At 39.6% G+C, this 18,953-nt stretch overlaps 1 protein-coding gene across 1 annotated transcript; it reads left to right on the forward strand.

The window, feature by feature from the left end:
• Positions 1-16,183: 16,183 nt before the first annotated feature.
• LOC127786978 (non-specific lipid transfer protein GPI-anchored 7-like) lies at positions 16,184-17,825 on the forward strand. The gene is made up of 3 exons (XM_052314797.1): positions 16,184-16,555; positions 17,295-17,330; positions 17,430-17,825. The coding sequence occupies exons 1-3, from the start codon at positions 16,237-16,239 to the stop codon at positions 17,522-17,524; spliced, it is 450 nt and encodes a 149-aa protein (XP_052170757.1). The 5' UTR covers positions 16,184-16,236; the 3' UTR covers positions 17,525-17,825.
• Positions 17,826-18,953: the final 1,128 nt, after the last annotated feature.

The raw sequence follows: 18,953 nt of genomic DNA on the forward strand, positions 1-18,953 counted from the left end.
GTACCGAATCAACTGCAGGGAATGCCTTGGAGTGAAATTGTCTAAAGAAAATAATATAATTTCGACGAGCGTTCTGAAATAAGATTTATGGTATCAAAAGAAATCTAATCGAGAACAGTTTTCGATACAGCTAAAATACAACTACTAATTAGGCTATAAAAACCGAATCGTCGTAGGAGGCTCTCGCAAAATTAACAGAACCCTAGGGAGGCTCCGATTTTGCGTAACAAGCAACCTTTAAGTGGTTTCGGGATGAAACAATAGCTCGATGAGGACACTGGGGCGAAATCGTCATTTTTAACTAAGCTTCAAGTTATTAATTTTGTGTTTTCGGTATCGTAATGCCAATTAATTCAGTATTTAGGGGTATAATTATAATTACAAAATTACCTAAATAAAATAAAAATAAGAAATGGGATTTAAATGTATAATATAATGTATAATTATATAATTATATATATATGTACATGAGGCCATGCCTCTGTTAAGCAACCCAGGCACGAAAATCCCACGCCTTCCAATCCATGCCCATGCCCTGCAAATCTCCAGCGATTTACACGCAACCCTTATACCCTCTGTAAGGATCAAACCCATGCTCTGCAAGATTTTTAAGAATTTCTCACGCTATGAGATATGGCCACAGTGAGGTGAGGGAGCAGTCCGCCTATAAATAGGCACGAAGCTTGGCAAAAAAAATGGAAGCAACAGGGAGAACGAGAGAGAGAGAGAGTTGAGTGGAAGAGGGAGCTTGGGCTGAGCATGGCCGAGAGAGAGAGGGAGTTGCGCGAGAGAGAAGCCGGTTGGTGGCGGCCCAAAGTAGCAAGCGGCCATAGCCACAAGCTTCAAGCGGCCATGGCCGCAAGATCAAATGGAGCAGGGGCAGCCGAGCAGCAACCACCATGGCAGCAAGCTGGGCGACGCAAGCAGGGCAGGGACCGGGATGGAGGTCGTCGAGGCTGCGGTGGCCGGATGCGGCTAGAGGCACAAGCAAGCAGCGACCAAGCCGCTGCGTGCGCTGTAACACCCAAGAATAATTTTGAGGATAAAAATGATATTTGTTAAAGGGCATAATTGGAATTTTGGGAAAAATAAGACTATAGGGCACACTAACACAGCTTTGGACGACCGAATTAATCAGAGGGAGTACCTCGGACCCTAGATAGCCAAGAAAAATGGTATAGTATCGACGAGCAATTAAAATTATGATTTTTAGTGATAAAAGAAATGAGATCGGGAACAATTTTCGGTACAGCAAAAATACAGCTGTCAATTAGGTCGTACTACCGAATTGCTGTAAACGACGGCCAAAAAGTCAATGGAGAGTGCCAAGGACTAGTATTCGATGTATAGAACAACCCTTAAGTGGTTCCAGGTTGAATCAAGTGGATTTGAGGTCAAATAAATCAGTTGGGCCTAAGTGTAATTTCTAAAAATTGCCCGAGGGAGGTCTAAACGGCAATTTTTCAAAAGTTTTGAGGGAGAAATGAGAATTTATAATCTTGAGGGTCTTAGTGAGGGTGTTAGAAAGATCAGGGGCTTGAGGTTAAGGGCCAAAATGCAAAAGAAAAAATTTCAGGGGGTTAAAGTGCAATTTTCAGAAAATTGCTCAGAGATGGCAGATCTGGCCGAGATTTTGGCCAGAAAATCCGGCCATTTGGACAGCCTAGGACTGTCAGGGAATGGCCTAGGGTGGCCTAGGAGGCGTGGGGATGAAGGCTTGGCCGAAAATCGGCCACGTGGAGGTTGTTTTTTGCTATAAATACTGAAAGTATTCGGCCGAGAATGAAGCACCAAATCGAGCTCGTTTTTGAATGATTTTTGGAGCTTTGATAGAGGGCTTTTGGTCTCTAGGCATCAAGGATCATTTTGGGAGTATTTTGAAGCATTTTGGTGAACGTTTGAGGGGGTTTCGAGTTTGGCCGAAGGTTTGAGGCGGTCCGCCTTCCATCGCCTGCAACTGGCCATTTGGGCCGTTTTTCGGTGGCCTTTCGGCCTGATTTTTGTGGCATCGTGATCGAATAATTGAGGGCTTTCGGAGGGTTCCAGTTTTGTGGTGATCGGAGCAACCTCCGGCGGCCGGCTAGAGGTTGAAAACGGTGGCGCGTGACTGCCACGCGCCAGCAAATTTTGTCCAGCCACTCGTCAAGAGCGTGAGGGCTTGTGAGCAAGGGTATTCTGGTAATTTCAACTCCAGTATTTTTAATTAATTATTTTAAGAATTATAGTGTTGAAATATTTGGAAAAATAGTTGAGAAAATAATTATTTTGGAATTATCGAGGTGAAAAATAGGAGAAAATAGAGAAAATTGTGAAATAATTGAGGAAAATGGATTTTAATGTTTCCTTTATTAATTATGGTGCTTAGGAAGTGTTGTGGTTCGAGGTTAACTATAAATTCAAGTGTCTGTGATTTGGCACGCATAACGAGGTTGTGCACGAGGATCGAGGCAGTCCGAATCCGTCAAGGTGAGTGTTCGCCCCCAACTTTGTTTTGACTTGAGAGTAGTTCTACCCGAAAAGACTTTAAGTGACATGTGAATGGTTTAGTGTGAATGTTCATCCCTATGGCTTGGTTTATTATGGTTGTCCAAACAGTTATTTATACATGCATTGAATTTCGTACGGTAAATTGCATACATTGGGATGTTGATTTTTATGCATGTTATGATTTTTCGACATTGGCTTGTTTTGTGTCGTCCATGTGGGGCGTGGGTTGGTAACCTGTAACGTAGCCCAGAGTGACAGCACTTGGGATGCGTACCTAGGATTAATGCTAGGTGACCCACTTAGAACGGGGCGTTACATTTGGTATCAGAGCAAACTAGCAAAAAACTCCGATTGGAGACTCAGGGGTACTAATGGAAATTGAGAATAACTGAGTCAGTAATGGTTTAGCTATCAAGATAGGTTTGAATCATTGAGGTTCGAGTATTAGAATGGTTTGGTATTTATTAGAATCATTAAGGTTCAAGTATTGATGTTGCCTTTTTCAGATGGAGAAGACTTGAAGAATCTTGGATCTCAATGAGCGAGATGAGGAAAGTGGTATTAGCAGTCATCGTGGTCGCTCAGTGAGTCGCACCATGAGCAGTCACCATAGTCGCTCTACAAGCTCTGCTACGAGTAATCACCGTAGTCGTTAAACGAATCGCGCCACGAGCAGTAGACGACAAGAAGAGCGATCAGGTCCTAGTGAAAGTAGGCTTGATCGAATAGAACGAATCTTAGAGGGCGTGCTGACACATGTAACAAGAGACGAGCCGCCAAGGCGCACCTCCAATGCGCTGGATCAGTATCGCCAGCAAAGACCCCCGGTGTTTAGAGGAAAAGCAGGAGACGACCCCAGTGCAGTCGAGTATTGGATAGAGCAAACTGAGAAGCTGCTTCAACATCTGCAATGCAGTGACGAAGAGAAGGTTAATTGCGCCACCTTCATGCTAGAGGAAGAGGATGCACGATGGTGGCAATCAGCCCAGCGGGTCCTACAAAGGACACCTAGGCGAGCAACGCAGAGTCCAAGGCTGGGACGAGCTCAGCCGATAACCTGGGAAGCATTCAAGGAAGTATTTAATGCTAAGTACTTTCCCCAAAGCTGGAAGGAAGAAAAAACTTGGGAATTCATGAAGTTGAGGCAGACTGATGAGATGTCAGTAACTCAATACGATGTCAAGTTTACCCAACTAATCAGATATGTGCCTATGTACGAAACTGACGAAAGGCAGAAGGCACAGAAATTTGTGAGTGGATTGAAAGTGGATCTACAACAAGCTCTCAGCTCATGTACCATCAACACTTACAACGAGGAGCTGGACAGGGCTCTGACCACCGAGATGAACCTACTGCGTGTAGGATTGATAAGATCTGATGAAAAGAAAAGAGATTCGAAAGCCCCAGAGCATAAGACAGAAGGGAAAAATTTCAAAGATAGCAAGCCATGTCCCCGATGCAATAAAGAACACCCAGGAAGAAATTGTTCTCGAGGGCATATCACGTGTTTTTCATGCGACGAAAAAGGACATAAGGAAAATGACTGCCCTAAGAAGAAAGATGTACCTCCAATTGGGAATCGAACGAGGATCACATGTTACTCGTGCAATCAACCCGGTCACTACGCCAGTGAATGCCCGAAAAGACAAAAGATTGATCAACCCGAGAAGATAAACATGACGCCAGGACCTCGTACCGGACGAGTCTTTTGCCTAACAAGAGAAAATGAAGAGGTTTACCCTGACTTGGCAAGAGATGACGAAGAAACCCATCCGACAATGACCAAAGATATGCCGAGTTAATTCAATGTTATCAATTTCTGTGCCATCTTGGCAGATGAGTTAAAATTCAATGTTATCAATTTCTGTGTCATCATGGCATTAGCATTAGAGCCGGTTAGGAGTCAATGAAATGTATTTTGAGGACACAATTGGAAATAATAATAAGTGTTATGAATTATTTTGGGATTTGTGTAACCGTCTGTTTAGAGCTACAACAGGATATTCTGGAAAATAAAACATGTCTGGTAAGCTCGGATCATAAGAAGATATAAGCTATGAATAATTGCTAAGGATAATGAGTGGTACTTAGGACATTTCAAATAAGAGTCATTAGTAAGTATCACGGACCAAATTTTGAGGATGAAATTTCTTTAAGGGGGGGAGGATGTAACACCCGAGAATAATTTTGAGGATAAAAATGATATTTGTTAAAGGGCATAATTGGAATTTTGGGAAAAATAAGACTATAGGGCACACTAACACAGCTTTGAACGACCGAATTAATCGGAGGGAGTACCTCGGACCCTAGATAGCCAAGTAAAATGGTATAGTATCAACGAGCAATTAAAATTATGATTTTTAGTGATAAAAGAAATGAAATCGGGAACAATTTTCGGTACAGCAAAAATACAGCTGCCAATTAGGTCGTATTACCGAATTACTGTAAACGACGGCCAAAAAGTCAACGGAGAGTGCCAAGGACTAGTATTCGATGTATAGAACAACCCTTAAGTGGTTCCAGGTTGAATTGAGTGGATTTGAGGTCAAATAAATCAGTCGGGCCTAAGTGTAATTTCCAAAAATTGCCCGAGGGAGGTCTAAACGGCAATTTTTCAAAAGTTTCGAGGGAGAAATGAAAATTTCTAATCTTGAGGGTCTTAGTGAGGGTGTTAGAAAGATCAGAGGCTTGAGGTTAAGGGCCAAAATGCAAAAGAAAAAATTTTAGGGGGCTAAAGTGTAATTTTCAAAAAATTGCTCAGAGATGGCAGATCTGGCCGAGATTTTGGCCGAAAAATCTGGCCATTTGGACAGCCTAGGACCGTCAGGGAATGGCCTAGGGTGGCTTAGGAGGCATGGGGAAGAAGGCTTGGCCGGAAATCGGCCACGTGGGGGTTGTTTTTGGCTATAAATACCGAAAGTATTCGGCCAAGAATGAAGCACCAAATCGAGCTCATTTTTGAATGATTTTTGGAGCTTTGATAGAGGGCTTTTGGTCTCTAGGCATCAAGGATCATTTTGGGAGTATTTTGAAGCATTTTGGTGAACGTTTGAGGGGGTTTCGAGTTTGGCCGAGAGTTTGAGGCGGTCCGCATTCCGCCACCTGCAACTGGCCATTTGGGCCGTTTTTCGGTGGCCTTTCAGCCTGATTTTTGTGGCATCGTGATCGACTAATCAAGCGCTTTCGGAGGGTTCCAGTTTCGTGGTGATCGGAGCAACCTCCGACGGCCGGCTAGAGGTTGAAGACGGTGGCGCGTAACTGCCACGCGACAGCAAATTTTGTCCAGCCACTCGCCAAGCGCGTGAGGGCGCGTGAGCAAGGGTATTCTGGTAATTTCAACTCCAGTATTTTTAATTAATTATTTTAAGAATTATGGTGTTGAAATATTTGGAAAAATAGTTGAGAAAATAATTATTTTGGAATTATCGAGGTGAAAAATGGGAGAAAATAGAGAAAATTGTGAAATAATTGAGGAAAATGGATTTTAATGTTTCCTTTATTAATTATGGTGCTTAGGAAGTGTTATGGTTCAAGGTTAACTATAAATTCAAGTGTCTGTGATTTGGCACGCATAACGAGGTTGTGCACGAGGATTGAGGCAGTCCGAATCCGTCAAGGTGAGTGTTCGCCCCCAACTTTGTTTTGACTTGAGAGTAGTTCTACCCGAAAAGACTTTAAGTGACATGTGAATGGTTTAGTGTGAATGTTCATCCCTATGGCTTGGTTTATTATGGTTGTCCAAACAGTTATTTACACATGCATTGAATTTCGTACGGTAAATTGCATACATTGAGATGTTAATTTTTATGCATGTTATGATTTTTCGACATTGGCTTGTTTTGTGTCGTCCATGTGGGGCGTGGGTTGGTAACCTGTGACGTAGCCCAGAGTGACAGCACTCGGGATGCGTACCTAGAATTAATGCTAGGTGACCCACTTGGGACGGGGCTGAGATGGACTTCACCCTACGGGACCCAAGTGGCGGGGCTGAGAGTGGACACCACCCTGGTTGTTGGCTCAAGTGGCGGGGCTGCGAGTGGACACCACCCCAGGATCCTTTGAGCAATAGCATTAATGCCGAGGTGACGTCGATTCCGAGGATAGTACTGATGTGACACTCTTGGGGCTAGGGTTGCGTTGGGTTTTGGAATGCTTTTGAGTTGGAGCGTAAAGCCTAACAATGACAATGGGGTGATTCCCGGGTTCATGTGTCAAGGTTGTCCCTCTTAAGCATGATTGTGTTTGCCAATGGGCCGATGGGATCGTGTCGCCTTTAGAGAGATTGCATTTTCCCCAGTTAGGGTTAAGTGCCATGTGGGATTCTCTTAGGCTGGTGCATGTCGGGACTTGTCGGTTTATATATGATTTTGCATATCTGCCTGAAAAGGTTTTGAACTCTCACTTAGATGATTCAGCATCTAATTTGGACTATGTCCCTGGAATATTCAACGTTCCAAGTGAATGCAGTGGCGCCAAGGGAAAGAATGTCATCGAGATGTAGCTGCAATGATTAGTTTTCATAGGTTTTGTCTATGAATACGATGTTCAGAGGTTATGTAATATTTTGATATTTTCATGTGAAACATCGATTCGGTTATTATCTGTAAAGGAAATTATCAGTTATATATCATTGAGGTTTCGATCTTGCTTCCACTGATGTGATTGATATTACTTGTCTTAGTCTATTAATTATTCAATTTTGATATGCTAAGAAGGTACGATCGGGATTGTTGGAAAATGATTATGTCGAGGGTATGTATATCGAGGGACTTATGTTGTGTGTTTGATGTTGAAAAATATATATATATATATATTCCCGAAATATCGAGTTAATGCTCGCTTGGGAAAAACGGGGCGTTACATGCGCAGCAGTGGCCGCGCACAGTGAGGCCGACCGCGGTGGCTGCGGCCGTGCACGATGGAGCAAGGGCGGCTGGCGAAGGTGCGAAAGCGCTGGCAAGCGGCGCCAGGCCAGGATCGCGGCGGCACGGCAGCTGGGCGGAGCTCGCCGTGCGCCCATGGCGGAAGGAGAAGAAGCAGAGGAAGGAGAAAGAAGAAGAAGATAAGAAGAAGAAGAAGAAGAAGAAGAGAAGAAGAAGTTGCAGGTTGCGCGGGAAGAGGAGAAGGAAGAAGGAAGAAGAAGGAGGAGAAAAAGAAAAAGAAGAAAAGAAAAGAAGAAAGAAAAATTAGGAAAAAATAGAGAAAGTGTTAGAAAAATCCCAGAAAAATTCTAGAAAAATAGGGAATTATGTTTCGGTGATATCCCAGAGATTTTGGTGAGAAAAACGACCCGAGCACGCTTTTCGAGAATATGGCACGCATATCGAGGAAACTGAAGATGCTAAGTCAAGGTGAGTAAAATTCCTTAGAAAATTTCATAAATTCAAGAATATTATCTTATGAATTATCGTAGTGAAATATTTGAGAAAATATTTTAGAAATATTTAATCTGGATTTATTGAGAAAAAATAGGAAGAAATAGAGAGAAAATTATAGAAAATGCCAGAAATTATGGGAAAATAGGTTTTAACGTTTAATTAAATAATTATAGTGATTAGGATGCTTTGAGGCTTAATTTGAAGTGACTGGTGTAAATTTTGAGGTTGGCACGCAAATCGAAGCGATGCACGCACTTCGAGACATGCGCGAATATCGAGATAGCTTGATAAGCTTGAGAAGGTAAGTGATACTCCCTAATTAAAGTTAGTTTATAGAAAATGCTTGGTTTGTAAGTGGTTTATTTTCCTCGAAAATGTTTTCATCATATTGACATGCCCTGATATGTATCCATCACCTAGACTGCATACATGACATGACTATAAAATGCATAAATACACGTTGATGTCATTGATCACACGCATATGAGGCCATAGGGAGTACGAACTGGCACCGCTGCCTTACCAAGGGTGCACCCATACACCCCGGCTTCGATAGAGATGGCTGCTAAAATGGTAGGTAGCATGAGGGTGCAGTTGACACCTACGAGGTAAGACATTGCATACACACATGACATAGCATTATGTACCCTTACTTAGATGATTCATCATCTAACTTGGGTTTTGTCCCTGGAATATTCAAACGTTCCAAGTGGAGATTGTAGCAGATTCAAGGATAAATGAGGCATGAAACGGCACTTAGCAGAGTGCATGAAGAATAAAATGTATGTAGCTCATGTATTCTGAATGTTTTGAGAAATGTTGAAGATATAAGATTTGATTTATGATCAACGTTAAGATATTAGGTTTCGATCTTGCTTCCGCATTTGATGTGAATAGTGATTCTCTTACGAGAAAAATGATTGGGAATTCTGGGACGGATTCGAGGTATGATGTGGTTTAGCTTTAGCATTTGAAAGAAAAAAATTTATTGTCCCAAAATTGTCCCAATTTATAACGCGCCCGAGAAAACGGGGCGTTACACCGTCAATCTGAGGGTGGAGGGCTGTACTGAAAGTCAACTGAGTCCTCATAGCACTCTGTAATGCCTCCCAAAATCGTGAGGTAAATTGAGGATCCCTGTCTGACACAATACTGGCTGGTACTCCGTGCAGTCTCACCACCTCATCAATGTATAACTTGGCCAGTCGATGAATAGGATAGGTCTTCTTGACGGGTAGGAAATGCGCTGATTTAGTCAATCGGTCGATAATCACCCATATCGAATCGAATCCCCAACTGGAACGCGGCAATCCCGAGACAAAATCCATAGGTATGCGTTCCCATTTCCACTCCGGCACAGATAAAGGTCGTAACAATCCCGCGGGTCTCTGGTGCTCAGCTTTGACTTGCTGGCACACCAAACATCGTGAGACAAACTCTGCTACGCTCCTCTTCATGCCGCTCCACCAATATTGACGCCATAAGCCCTGATACATCTTCGTCGATCCAGGATGGATAGTATAGGGAGAACGATGAGCCTCCTTTAGGATCCTCAGCCTGATATCACCGTCACTCGGCACACAAATTCGCCCACGGAATAATAGCAAGCCATCGTCCCTCTGGCTGTACCCCATCGGCCCAAATCTCTCCATATCAGCCATGATCTCACCAAGCTCCACGTCCTGTCCCTGTCGATCGCGAATCTGACCCTCTAGATCTGAATGGATACTCATGGCAGCAGAATAGTGTTGGATTGTCTGATGCTATAGAGATAGTAAGATCAGTCATCTGCTCCAGTAAGAACCACTCTTGCACCATCATAGCTGCAACTGATGCTCCACGGCGACTCAATGCATCCGCTACCACATTGGCTTTACCTGGGTGATAGAGGATCTCGCAATCGTAATCTTTAAGCAGCTCTAACCAACGGCGTTGTCTCATATTGAGTTCCCTCTGTGAAAAGAGGTACTTAAGACTCTTGTGATTAGTGTAAATCTGGACTCTCTCACCATAAAGATAATGCCTCCAAATTTTCAAGGCAAATACTACAACTACTAACTTCAGGTCATGTGTAGGGTAATTCTCTTCGTGCCTCTTCAACTATCTGGATGCATAAGCATTCACTCGACTGTCCTGCATCAAAACACACCCTAACCCTGCATATGAGGCATCATTGTAAACAGTAAATAACTCACCACTCCTGGGTATCGTCAGTACTGGCGCCGAAGTCAAACGCCATTTCAATTCTTGGAAGGATTTTTCACAAGACTCGTCCCAAATAAACCTGACGCCTTTCCTTATCAACTTCGTCATGGGTGATGCAAGCCGTGCAAAGCCTTCTTTGAATCATCGATAATACCCGGCAAGGCCAAGAAAACTCTGAATCTCTATCACTGTCATCGGTCTCGGCCAATCCATCACAGCTCTGGTCTTCTTTGGATCTACTGAGATACCCTTACCTGAGACCACATGTCCCGAGAATACAACTCGGGTCTGTCAAAACTCACATTTAGAAAACTTGGCATACAACTGCTCCTCTCTGAGCTTCTGCAGAACCACGCTCAGATGCACTTCGTGTATCTTAGGGCTCGGTGAGTAGACTAGGATGTCGTCAATAAAAACTATGACAAAAGAATCCAAATATTCCTTGAATACCTTGTTCATCAGATCCATAAACATTGCAGGTGCATTGGTCAGCCCAAATGGCATGACCACAAACTCGTAATGGTCGTAACGTGTACGAAATGCAGTCTTCGCAATATCCTCATCTCTGACCCGTACCTGATGATAACTTGACCGCAAATCTATCTTGGAAAACACAGATGCACAACGCAACTGATCCAATAAATCATCCACACGGGGTAGGGGGTACTTATTCTTAATTGTTACCTGATTAAGTTGCCGATAATCTATACACAGTCGCATAGACCCGTCCTTCTTACACACAAATAATACTGGAGCCCCCCATGGCGATGTGCTCGGTCGAATATACCCCCTCTCCAAAAGATCTTGCAACTGCACCTTGAGTTCTTTCAATTCATTAGCAGCCATACTTGGCATCAGGTCGACTGCAAAATCAACCTCCCGGTGTGGTGGTAGTCCCAGCAACTCATCTGGGAACACATCTGAAAAGTCTCGCACCACAAGATAGGCAACCAACTCCTTCTTCTCCCCAACTATCACAGTCACAAATGAAAAATAGGCTTCACACCCACGTCGTATAAGCCTCTCGACGTGCATAACCGATATCATCGGCGTAGTCACCACTGGCTTCACACCTCGGTATGTAACAACTGGTCTCCCCGGGTGCTCAAATGAAATCACCTTCCGACGATAATCAACTCGAGCATAGTGCCGTGAGAGCCAATCCATTCCCAACAATAAGTCAAAATCGTGGATAGCCAAAACAATAAGATCCCCTAAAAATACCTGGTCGTGAATCCCTATCTCGCAATCCCTAACCATCTCACTCCCCAACAATATCGTCCCTCCCGGTGTCGAAACAGACAAATCATATGGCAAGGGGGTACACGGGATCGGGATCTTATGCAACAAATGGGGTGCGATAAAAGAGTGGGTAGAACCTGTATCAAATAAGGCACGTACATCGTGGCCATGAAGAGAAAGTATACCTTGTACTGTATCACTGTCTTCAGCTGCCTCGGCGGCTGACACCGCAAACGCCTTCCCCTGCATCTGTACTCTCTCTGTGGGCCCTGGGCGCTGTGTTGCTGGTAGGGGTAGTGGTGCTCCTGGACCCTGTGCCCTCGGTGTAAACTGTCTCTGAACTGGTCTGGGCCCTACACCTCCCGTCCGTGACCCTCCAATCTGTGGTGGCAGCGTGGGCCATGGCAAGGGAGTTAGCTTTTGGCGACAGAGTCGGTATGGTGTACAAACAGTCCCGTCAATCTCTGTCAACTTTGATGTCTGAGTATGATTTACTTTATTAATTTGTACTATGCCAGGTCTTTCCTTGTTGGAGATCTATGTTGCCTTTCAGGGCAGCAGCAGATTGGTATGGGACTTGGGTGCCAAGTATCTTATGTGGGCCCTAAGGACCGGTATGTGCTTTTATTATGCGGCATTGTTGCGTTGTTGCGTCACATGACTTGTGTGTACATGTGGGTTTATATTTGGAGTGATCTCCTCTTCTGTTTCATTTATAGCCTTCCTTTTCATATAAACTTGTTGAGTCTTGCGACTCACCTTGCTTTCCATCATTCCAGGTAAGGGTAAAGCAAAAGTCGAGGGCGAGGACCGCGCCATCTAGCAGCCAGCCGTGTCAGTATGGTGTACAGTTAGCTGCCCCCATCTTCTCTGATGTTTTGTTAGGAGTTCTGACTCTCATTTTTTACTATGCCCGGTTGTTCCTTGTATCTTTTATTTGTCGGCACATGAGTCTATGTTTATTTATTTATCATGTGACAGCTGTGATAGCGGGGTACCCGTAGTGCATGCATGTGTTTAGCTTCGTTTCCGCTGTTCTTATTTTCATGTATGCATGCCAGGGTGGTTTTTGTCTTGTGTTTCATTCTTTCTCCTTCCGTAAGTGCTCCCGTTCGGGTAATCCAGGTGGTTGGGGATATCCGGGTGGGGGTGTCTGTATAATTTTATATACTCCTTGACCGCTGTTCCAGCGGGGTACTTGTGGGCGTGTATGTATATTGTTTTATTTTCGCTGTTGTATTTTTCGTATGTATGCATGCTAGGGTATTTTTGTCTTATGTCTATTTCTCTTTCCTCTATGTAAGCGTTTTCGTTCGGATAGATCGAGTGGTTGGGATATCCGGGCAGGGTGCTTACAGAAGCACACCATTGATTGTAATCAATGTATTCTCTTTGCATTCTCCTTCTATTTTATTTCATTCATTGATTATTTTATTTTGTCCGAATTGATTGACGCACGGGATGACTAAAGACATCAAATGATAAAAATATTCTCATCTTAAAATTGCTGCATTACCTCGAATTGAACAGGCGGACTTCATCTATGTTATATTACAAACTTTTATTCTCTTTGTATTACAAACTTTTATTTTATTTTATTCATGAAGTTCGCTATCTGGCAGACTACATACTGCATGTGCTGGCGGATGCAGTCCACCAACACTGCATATAAGATGCATGCTAAAGTTAGATGCAGTCCATGCAGTCCGTTGGCGGGCTGCATCTAAGATGCAACCCGCCAGCTATGCAGGCTGGGGACTGCATTTTAGATGCAGGCCATGCAGTCCACTGGCGGGCTGCATCTTAGATGTAGTCCGCCAGCTATGCAAGTTGGGGACTGCATCTGGCGGATTGCATTTAGATGTAGTCCACTAATTTATGCAATCCGCCAGAAATTGGGGCTTACCTGAATTATTGGGTGGGTTTCATTACTGATATTTTTATTATTTAATGTCTTTAGTGATTTCGTGCGTCAATCAATTCGAGCAAAATAGAATAATTCGTATTTAAAGCCATTGTGATTCTAGGGATTCTAAAAATTCATTAAATGAGGTGAGAGACTAAAATTTAAATTTAACAAGGAAGAGAGAGAATGGAATTTTGAATTGTGAATAGAGAGGGCAGCGATTCACTTTATAAATTTGCAAAATGGATGAGGGTATTTTCATATTTTTGTCCCCATTCAATAAGTCTCTTGGTAAGTCTTTCTGGCCCTCAAGACTTTTTCGAGCTCAGGAGAGAAAATAGCAATTTATGTATTCAATTATATATTATAACAAGAAAAAAAAAAACAAAACGGAACAATTAGGCCATAATGAAGGATGGCAAGGCGTAACTAAACTAATTAAGAGAGCCAAACCAAAAATATCATATAAATTAACGAGACCAAAACTCTGATATTAAAAAAAAATCTTGGAGATATGTCCATATATAGAAGGGCGGGCTTCAATTTTTTTCTAAGTTTTAGTTTAATATATATTTTCTTATAGTAATTTACTATAGCATACATGATATGATATTAATTAATTAAGAAAGAATAATGACTTGCTAGGTCTTGGTCTTGGTCGTGGAAGACAAGGAACATTACTAATACACATATTCAGACTTTTCAAGCATTACAATCCAACAACCAATCCACCCTCTTCTTCTTTTTAATCATTTAAGTAATTAATGTCCGATTGTGTTATTGCTTTCTTATTAATTTTTTATTCTTTCCTTTGCTTTGTTTTCTTGAGGGTTATATGATCTTTTCAACTAAACCAGTTCCTACTCCAACAAAATAATAAATTTATCACAAACAAACTTAATATATAAATACAACTAATTAATGTCTCGAGACATAGTTCAATTGACAAAAGAAGGATAAGTGATATATCGGTATCATCCTGATGGATCACGAGTTCAAGCTCTATTCTTCTTGTGGTATATTCTACAATATATCATTTCCATCAAAATCAAAAGTATGAGCGCTGAGAGCCCTTCTAGCACAAGAGAGTGCATCCCAAATATAACTAATTAATCATTTTTTATTATTATTATTTTTTTTTTTGGGGGGGGGGAGGTGGGGTGGGTGAACTAATTTTTATCATAATTGGTTTTTTGATTTTGAGAGGCCCAAAATAGTATCTCAAATTTTTTATACTTATCTTAATTAGCATATATATATATATATATAATCAAATTTTTGAAAAATTGAATCACAACCAGTATCAGGTTACCTGCGGAAACAAATTTGAATCAATATCCGACTTATCTCAGCACGAAATCAAATTTGAACCAGATTAATTAGTTGGGAAATTAGGTGGTTCCCTGCTTAAATATTAAGATAACGTTTGTTAAAATGTGCAAGATAAAGAAATATCAAGATAAGTCTGTAATAATTTTCGAACTCAGATGTGGAATTGTCAAGATTTTTATAAAATTATTTGTTAAATTCTTTGAAATGTATTAGAAGACACATACGTCATTTTTTTCTTATATGTAGAGATCAAAATATGCTTATTTTGAGGGGAGGAAATATATACATATATTGAAAAATAAATATACAAGAGGTCATTGATGATTTTTTTAAAAATAATCATATAAGCTTAATAGACATGTTAGAAATGATAGAAATTCTGGATGCATCTTATATCTTAACTTTTCTACCCCATAAAATCCCAAGAAATAAAAAGCACGTAGAAATGACTATGTAATGAAGCTAACAAAAGAAGAGAGAGAGAGAGATGAACATGTAAATTGTAATCGTAAATAATTAAGCCTTAATATATATTTAAGACAAATTAAATTTGTTGGGCGGTTCTTTTCATCGACTGCCATGCTGTCCTTGATTGGTTGCTTAACCTGCGAGGCTTAGACTGAAATTCCAGTCCCCTTCTATGAATATATATATATATATATATATATATATAGTGCCATCCATTTGGTGTGTTAGGTTAGGGTTTGGTCGTTGAATATATCAGTTTCTAAACGAAGGCCGGCCAGACCCCAATCCCAGCACGCGCAGTCTTACGCCCGCCAGCTAAGAGCTTTTTTTATTTTTTGTAAGTGCCAGCTAAGAGTTGAGGTCAAAGGTTTGAAATGAAGCGGGGTGACTGACATATATATATATATATATATAAATTTAATTATATAAAAATATTTAGTTAATTAGTAAAATTGAAATGAGTTGAGTTGTATGTTAATTATAATTGTTTGATAAAATATTTACATTTAACTTAATGTACCTAATTAACACACCAAAACACTCGAGTTAATTAGTTTGAGTTTTTTAATGTACCTAACGCTAGTTGAATTGAAATTTATTAATATTTTATCATAAACTCAATTCAATACACTTTTAAATCCGAAAGCAAATAAAGACTTATTTATGTTTATTGAATAATGTATTTAATTCTTCGTTTCAATATATATATATTTAAATTAATATATATATGTATATTTATATAATTGTATCTTAAATTTTCAATATGATATAATCAATGAAATAGAAATTGTCTTTTCCACTTCTACTGCAAAAGGGTAAGAATTTTTCTATAGGTTTATAGAATGAGAGTGAAAAGACTAAAATACTCTTACTCATATTACATTAAAAAAAATGTAATACAACGTAAGTGAAAATATTTTAATCTTTTAATTCTCTTTTTGTATATCTGTCTGTTATTTAATACTCTTAACTCCTAAAATTATATTTTAAATTTACAATACTAATCAATACCTAATGTCATGACTCATGAGTTTATTAATAGTCTGTTAAGTTATAATAATAATATAGTTAATTATTTTTATCCCTTAAACGCGGTCTGCAATGGGTCCACCTGGGGGCGGGGGGGATATAGTAATTTCATTCGGCCGAGGTCTATGTAAATGAACAGCGCCTTCCCACAGTTCCAAGCGGTGATCATTCATACCGAGAGAACCAGTGATGGGTTATTTCAAGAACTGGGGAATGGCGGTGGCGGTGGCGCTGGTGGTTACAGCGGCGACGAGAGGGGCGGAGGCCCAAGCGCCGACGACGTCGTGCGCTTCAAAGCTGGCGCCATGCGCCAACAGCATGAACTCGACGAACCCGCCGGCATCGTGCTGCGACCCACTTAAAGAAGTCGTGACGAAGGAACTGAGCTGCTTGTGCAATCTGTACAATACGCCTGGCTTGCTGGAGTCTCTGGGCATCAACTCCACCCAGGCCGTTCTCCTTCTCGGCAGCTGCAAAATCCCCGGCGATATCTCCGCCTGCTCCAAAGGTACGCAATATGCTTCCACCAGTTGATACTTGATTCCAATCTCTGGTCTTCCTTCTTTTATCTTTCTTTTTTTTAATCAAAAATATTAAGATATTTTGTTTTTTAAGTGGTTCCCATGTTTTCGATTCCAAAATCTCAAAAAAAATGTTTTTGGTCTATTTTTATAATTTTAAAGATTTTTCGTGATGGTTTTCTAATATTAAAAATACATTTTTAACTATAATTTTTATAGTTTCTAAAATTATAAAAATATCAAAAATGTATTTTCATTTAAAATAGAGATGAAATTATTTTTATTTTTAATTTAATATTTTTAATATTATAAAATTATGTTTATTTTTAAATTAAATAACTATTTTTTATATTAAAATTTATATTTATAAAAAAATTCTTATATTTTTTTATTTACATATTTTTCAAAATAGTAAAAAATTTCAACGATAAAAAGTTCACAAGTAATTTTTGTTTGTGCCCTTGTTTATTAGTTATTTTTTTATTTAATACACACTTAAAAGGTAATAAAAATAAAAATAAAAAATCTTATCTTGTGATAAAACTTTTCAGAAAATTTTTTGGAACTGGTTTAATTAGTATTAAACACAAATTAATTAGAAAATTGTAAATCAAGATTTGATTTGACAAGTTATTCTTATAACCCTTTGATCAATGACCCTGTTGGGTTTTCTTTTTCAATGACATGGATTAACAGTTGCATTTGTCATTTAATTATCTTTTACAGCTTCAGCTCCAGCTCCAGCTTCCAAGTCACCTCCAGGTACGACTAACTTACATTTCTTCTAATAACATATATATATATATATATATTCTTGTGCATCCATTAAACAAATCAATATTTCTTGCGTATTCTTACCAGCAACACCCGGAAACGGCAACAATGGAGTCCGCACCATTGGATGGACTGGAATACCGGGCATACTATTGGTTTGGGCTTCTATGATCCTCTGCTAGAGTTTCTGGGCAATATTTGGGGAGGCTTTGTTGCTTGATTATTATGGAGTATATTACGTTGATGATTGATTTGAGTAGAGTCGTATTTGCCCATTACTTGTTTCCTTATTGTTTGTCAAACTTCATTGTTCAGATGTTATATTACATATGGGACTAGTACTGTATATCCCACTCTAGAATTTTGGGATGTGTTAGGTGTGCATTTTCAAAAGGGTAATAATTATTGATGAGAGGTGATGTTAATATCCTGTTATTAATTGAATTTATATGATTTTTATGTAAGTTGAATTATTAGTAACTTTGAATTAGATTTAAATGACTTGCATAGACAAAAACTATAGGGACTATTCCAAATCTTGTTGAGATTTTCACTCTGTAACTTAAGTCAATGAAAGAATGGATAAAGATTGGAGAGCTATGAGAACCAGGGTGATTTTTGTACTTTTTTGCCTTTTCTTTGAAGTGTTTTAAAAGATTTTAAGCAAAGATGACGATAAGTACAATCTACTTTGCTTTTATATATCATGATGAATTAGTTGATTTTTCTTTATTATATGAGATTGAGATGTACTTAAATTATAATTATTGTAGGATGTGTGATTGTTATATTTTCTTAAGATTATCTAGGTAAGGACACAATGGCACTAATGGGACTCAAACTACCATCCACTACTTCTCCTAACAATTTTAAGTTTATCTTCTTCTTAGATGTTAGGAATTGTCCTTTTGGTAGGTTTTTAAGAATTTTCTTCTTGTAAGATTGTATTTGAATGCTAATTAAAGTGTACTTTGGTGATTGTTTCCCACTCCAATTTGATTTCCTTATCCTCCTTTATCTCAACTTCTTTTTAGATAAAGGATAATCAAAGTCTTTATTTTATTAAACTTATCTTTTCTTTTCTTTTTATTTGATCATAGCTAAAGTCAAAACTTTGGCCAAGTTGACATTGACTAGTGACATGACTACTAGACCTAACCTGACCATATGTCTTGCCCTTGTAATATCCTTTTTTTTTTTTTTTTTTAATAACACCAATTACATTTTATCCCACTTAGTTTTTATAAAAATGATAAATTACACGTAGAAACCTTATAGTTAGGTCTATTGTTGTTAAAATCTCGATTTTACGCGTATGATTTTACGATTTGAATACCTCTAAACGATTCAAATCCCATTTAAAATTCAATTTGGTATAAAATCCTATAAAATCTCGATTTTACACTTCAGAGATCTCCAAACGATTTTACGATTCAAAGACCTTCATTGATTTAAGTTGCAATTTAGATGATGTTTCCAACGTCTCAATGTCACATAGCATCTGACATTGGAACTTATGCAATGAATTGTTATATTTTGCCTTTAAATTGGAACTTGATTTAACATTAATTGCATAAGTTCCAATGTCACATACCATCTAACATTAATTGC

Source organism: Diospyros lotus, chromosome 12 (genome assembly GCF_014633365.1).
Source record: "Diospyros lotus cultivar Yz01 chromosome 12, ASM1463336v1, whole genome shotgun sequence".
Lineage (NCBI taxonomy): Eukaryota > Viridiplantae > Streptophyta > Magnoliopsida > Ericales > Ebenaceae > Diospyros > Diospyros lotus.

Bases quoted from the DNA above. Each gene is read 5' to 3' on its own strand.
- LOC127786978 (XM_052314797.1), top strand. From the start codon at position 16,237: ATGGGTTATTTCAAGAACTGGGGAATGGCGGTGGCGGTGGCGCTGGTG. The intron at 16,556-17,294 runs GTACGCAATATG...TATCTTTTACAG, and splicing joins TATCTCCGCCTGCTCCAAAG to CTTCAGCTCCAGCTCCAGCT. The intron at 17,331-17,429 runs GTACGACTAACT...TATTCTTACCAG, and splicing joins AGCTTCCAAGTCACCTCCAG to CAACACCCGGAAACGGCAAC.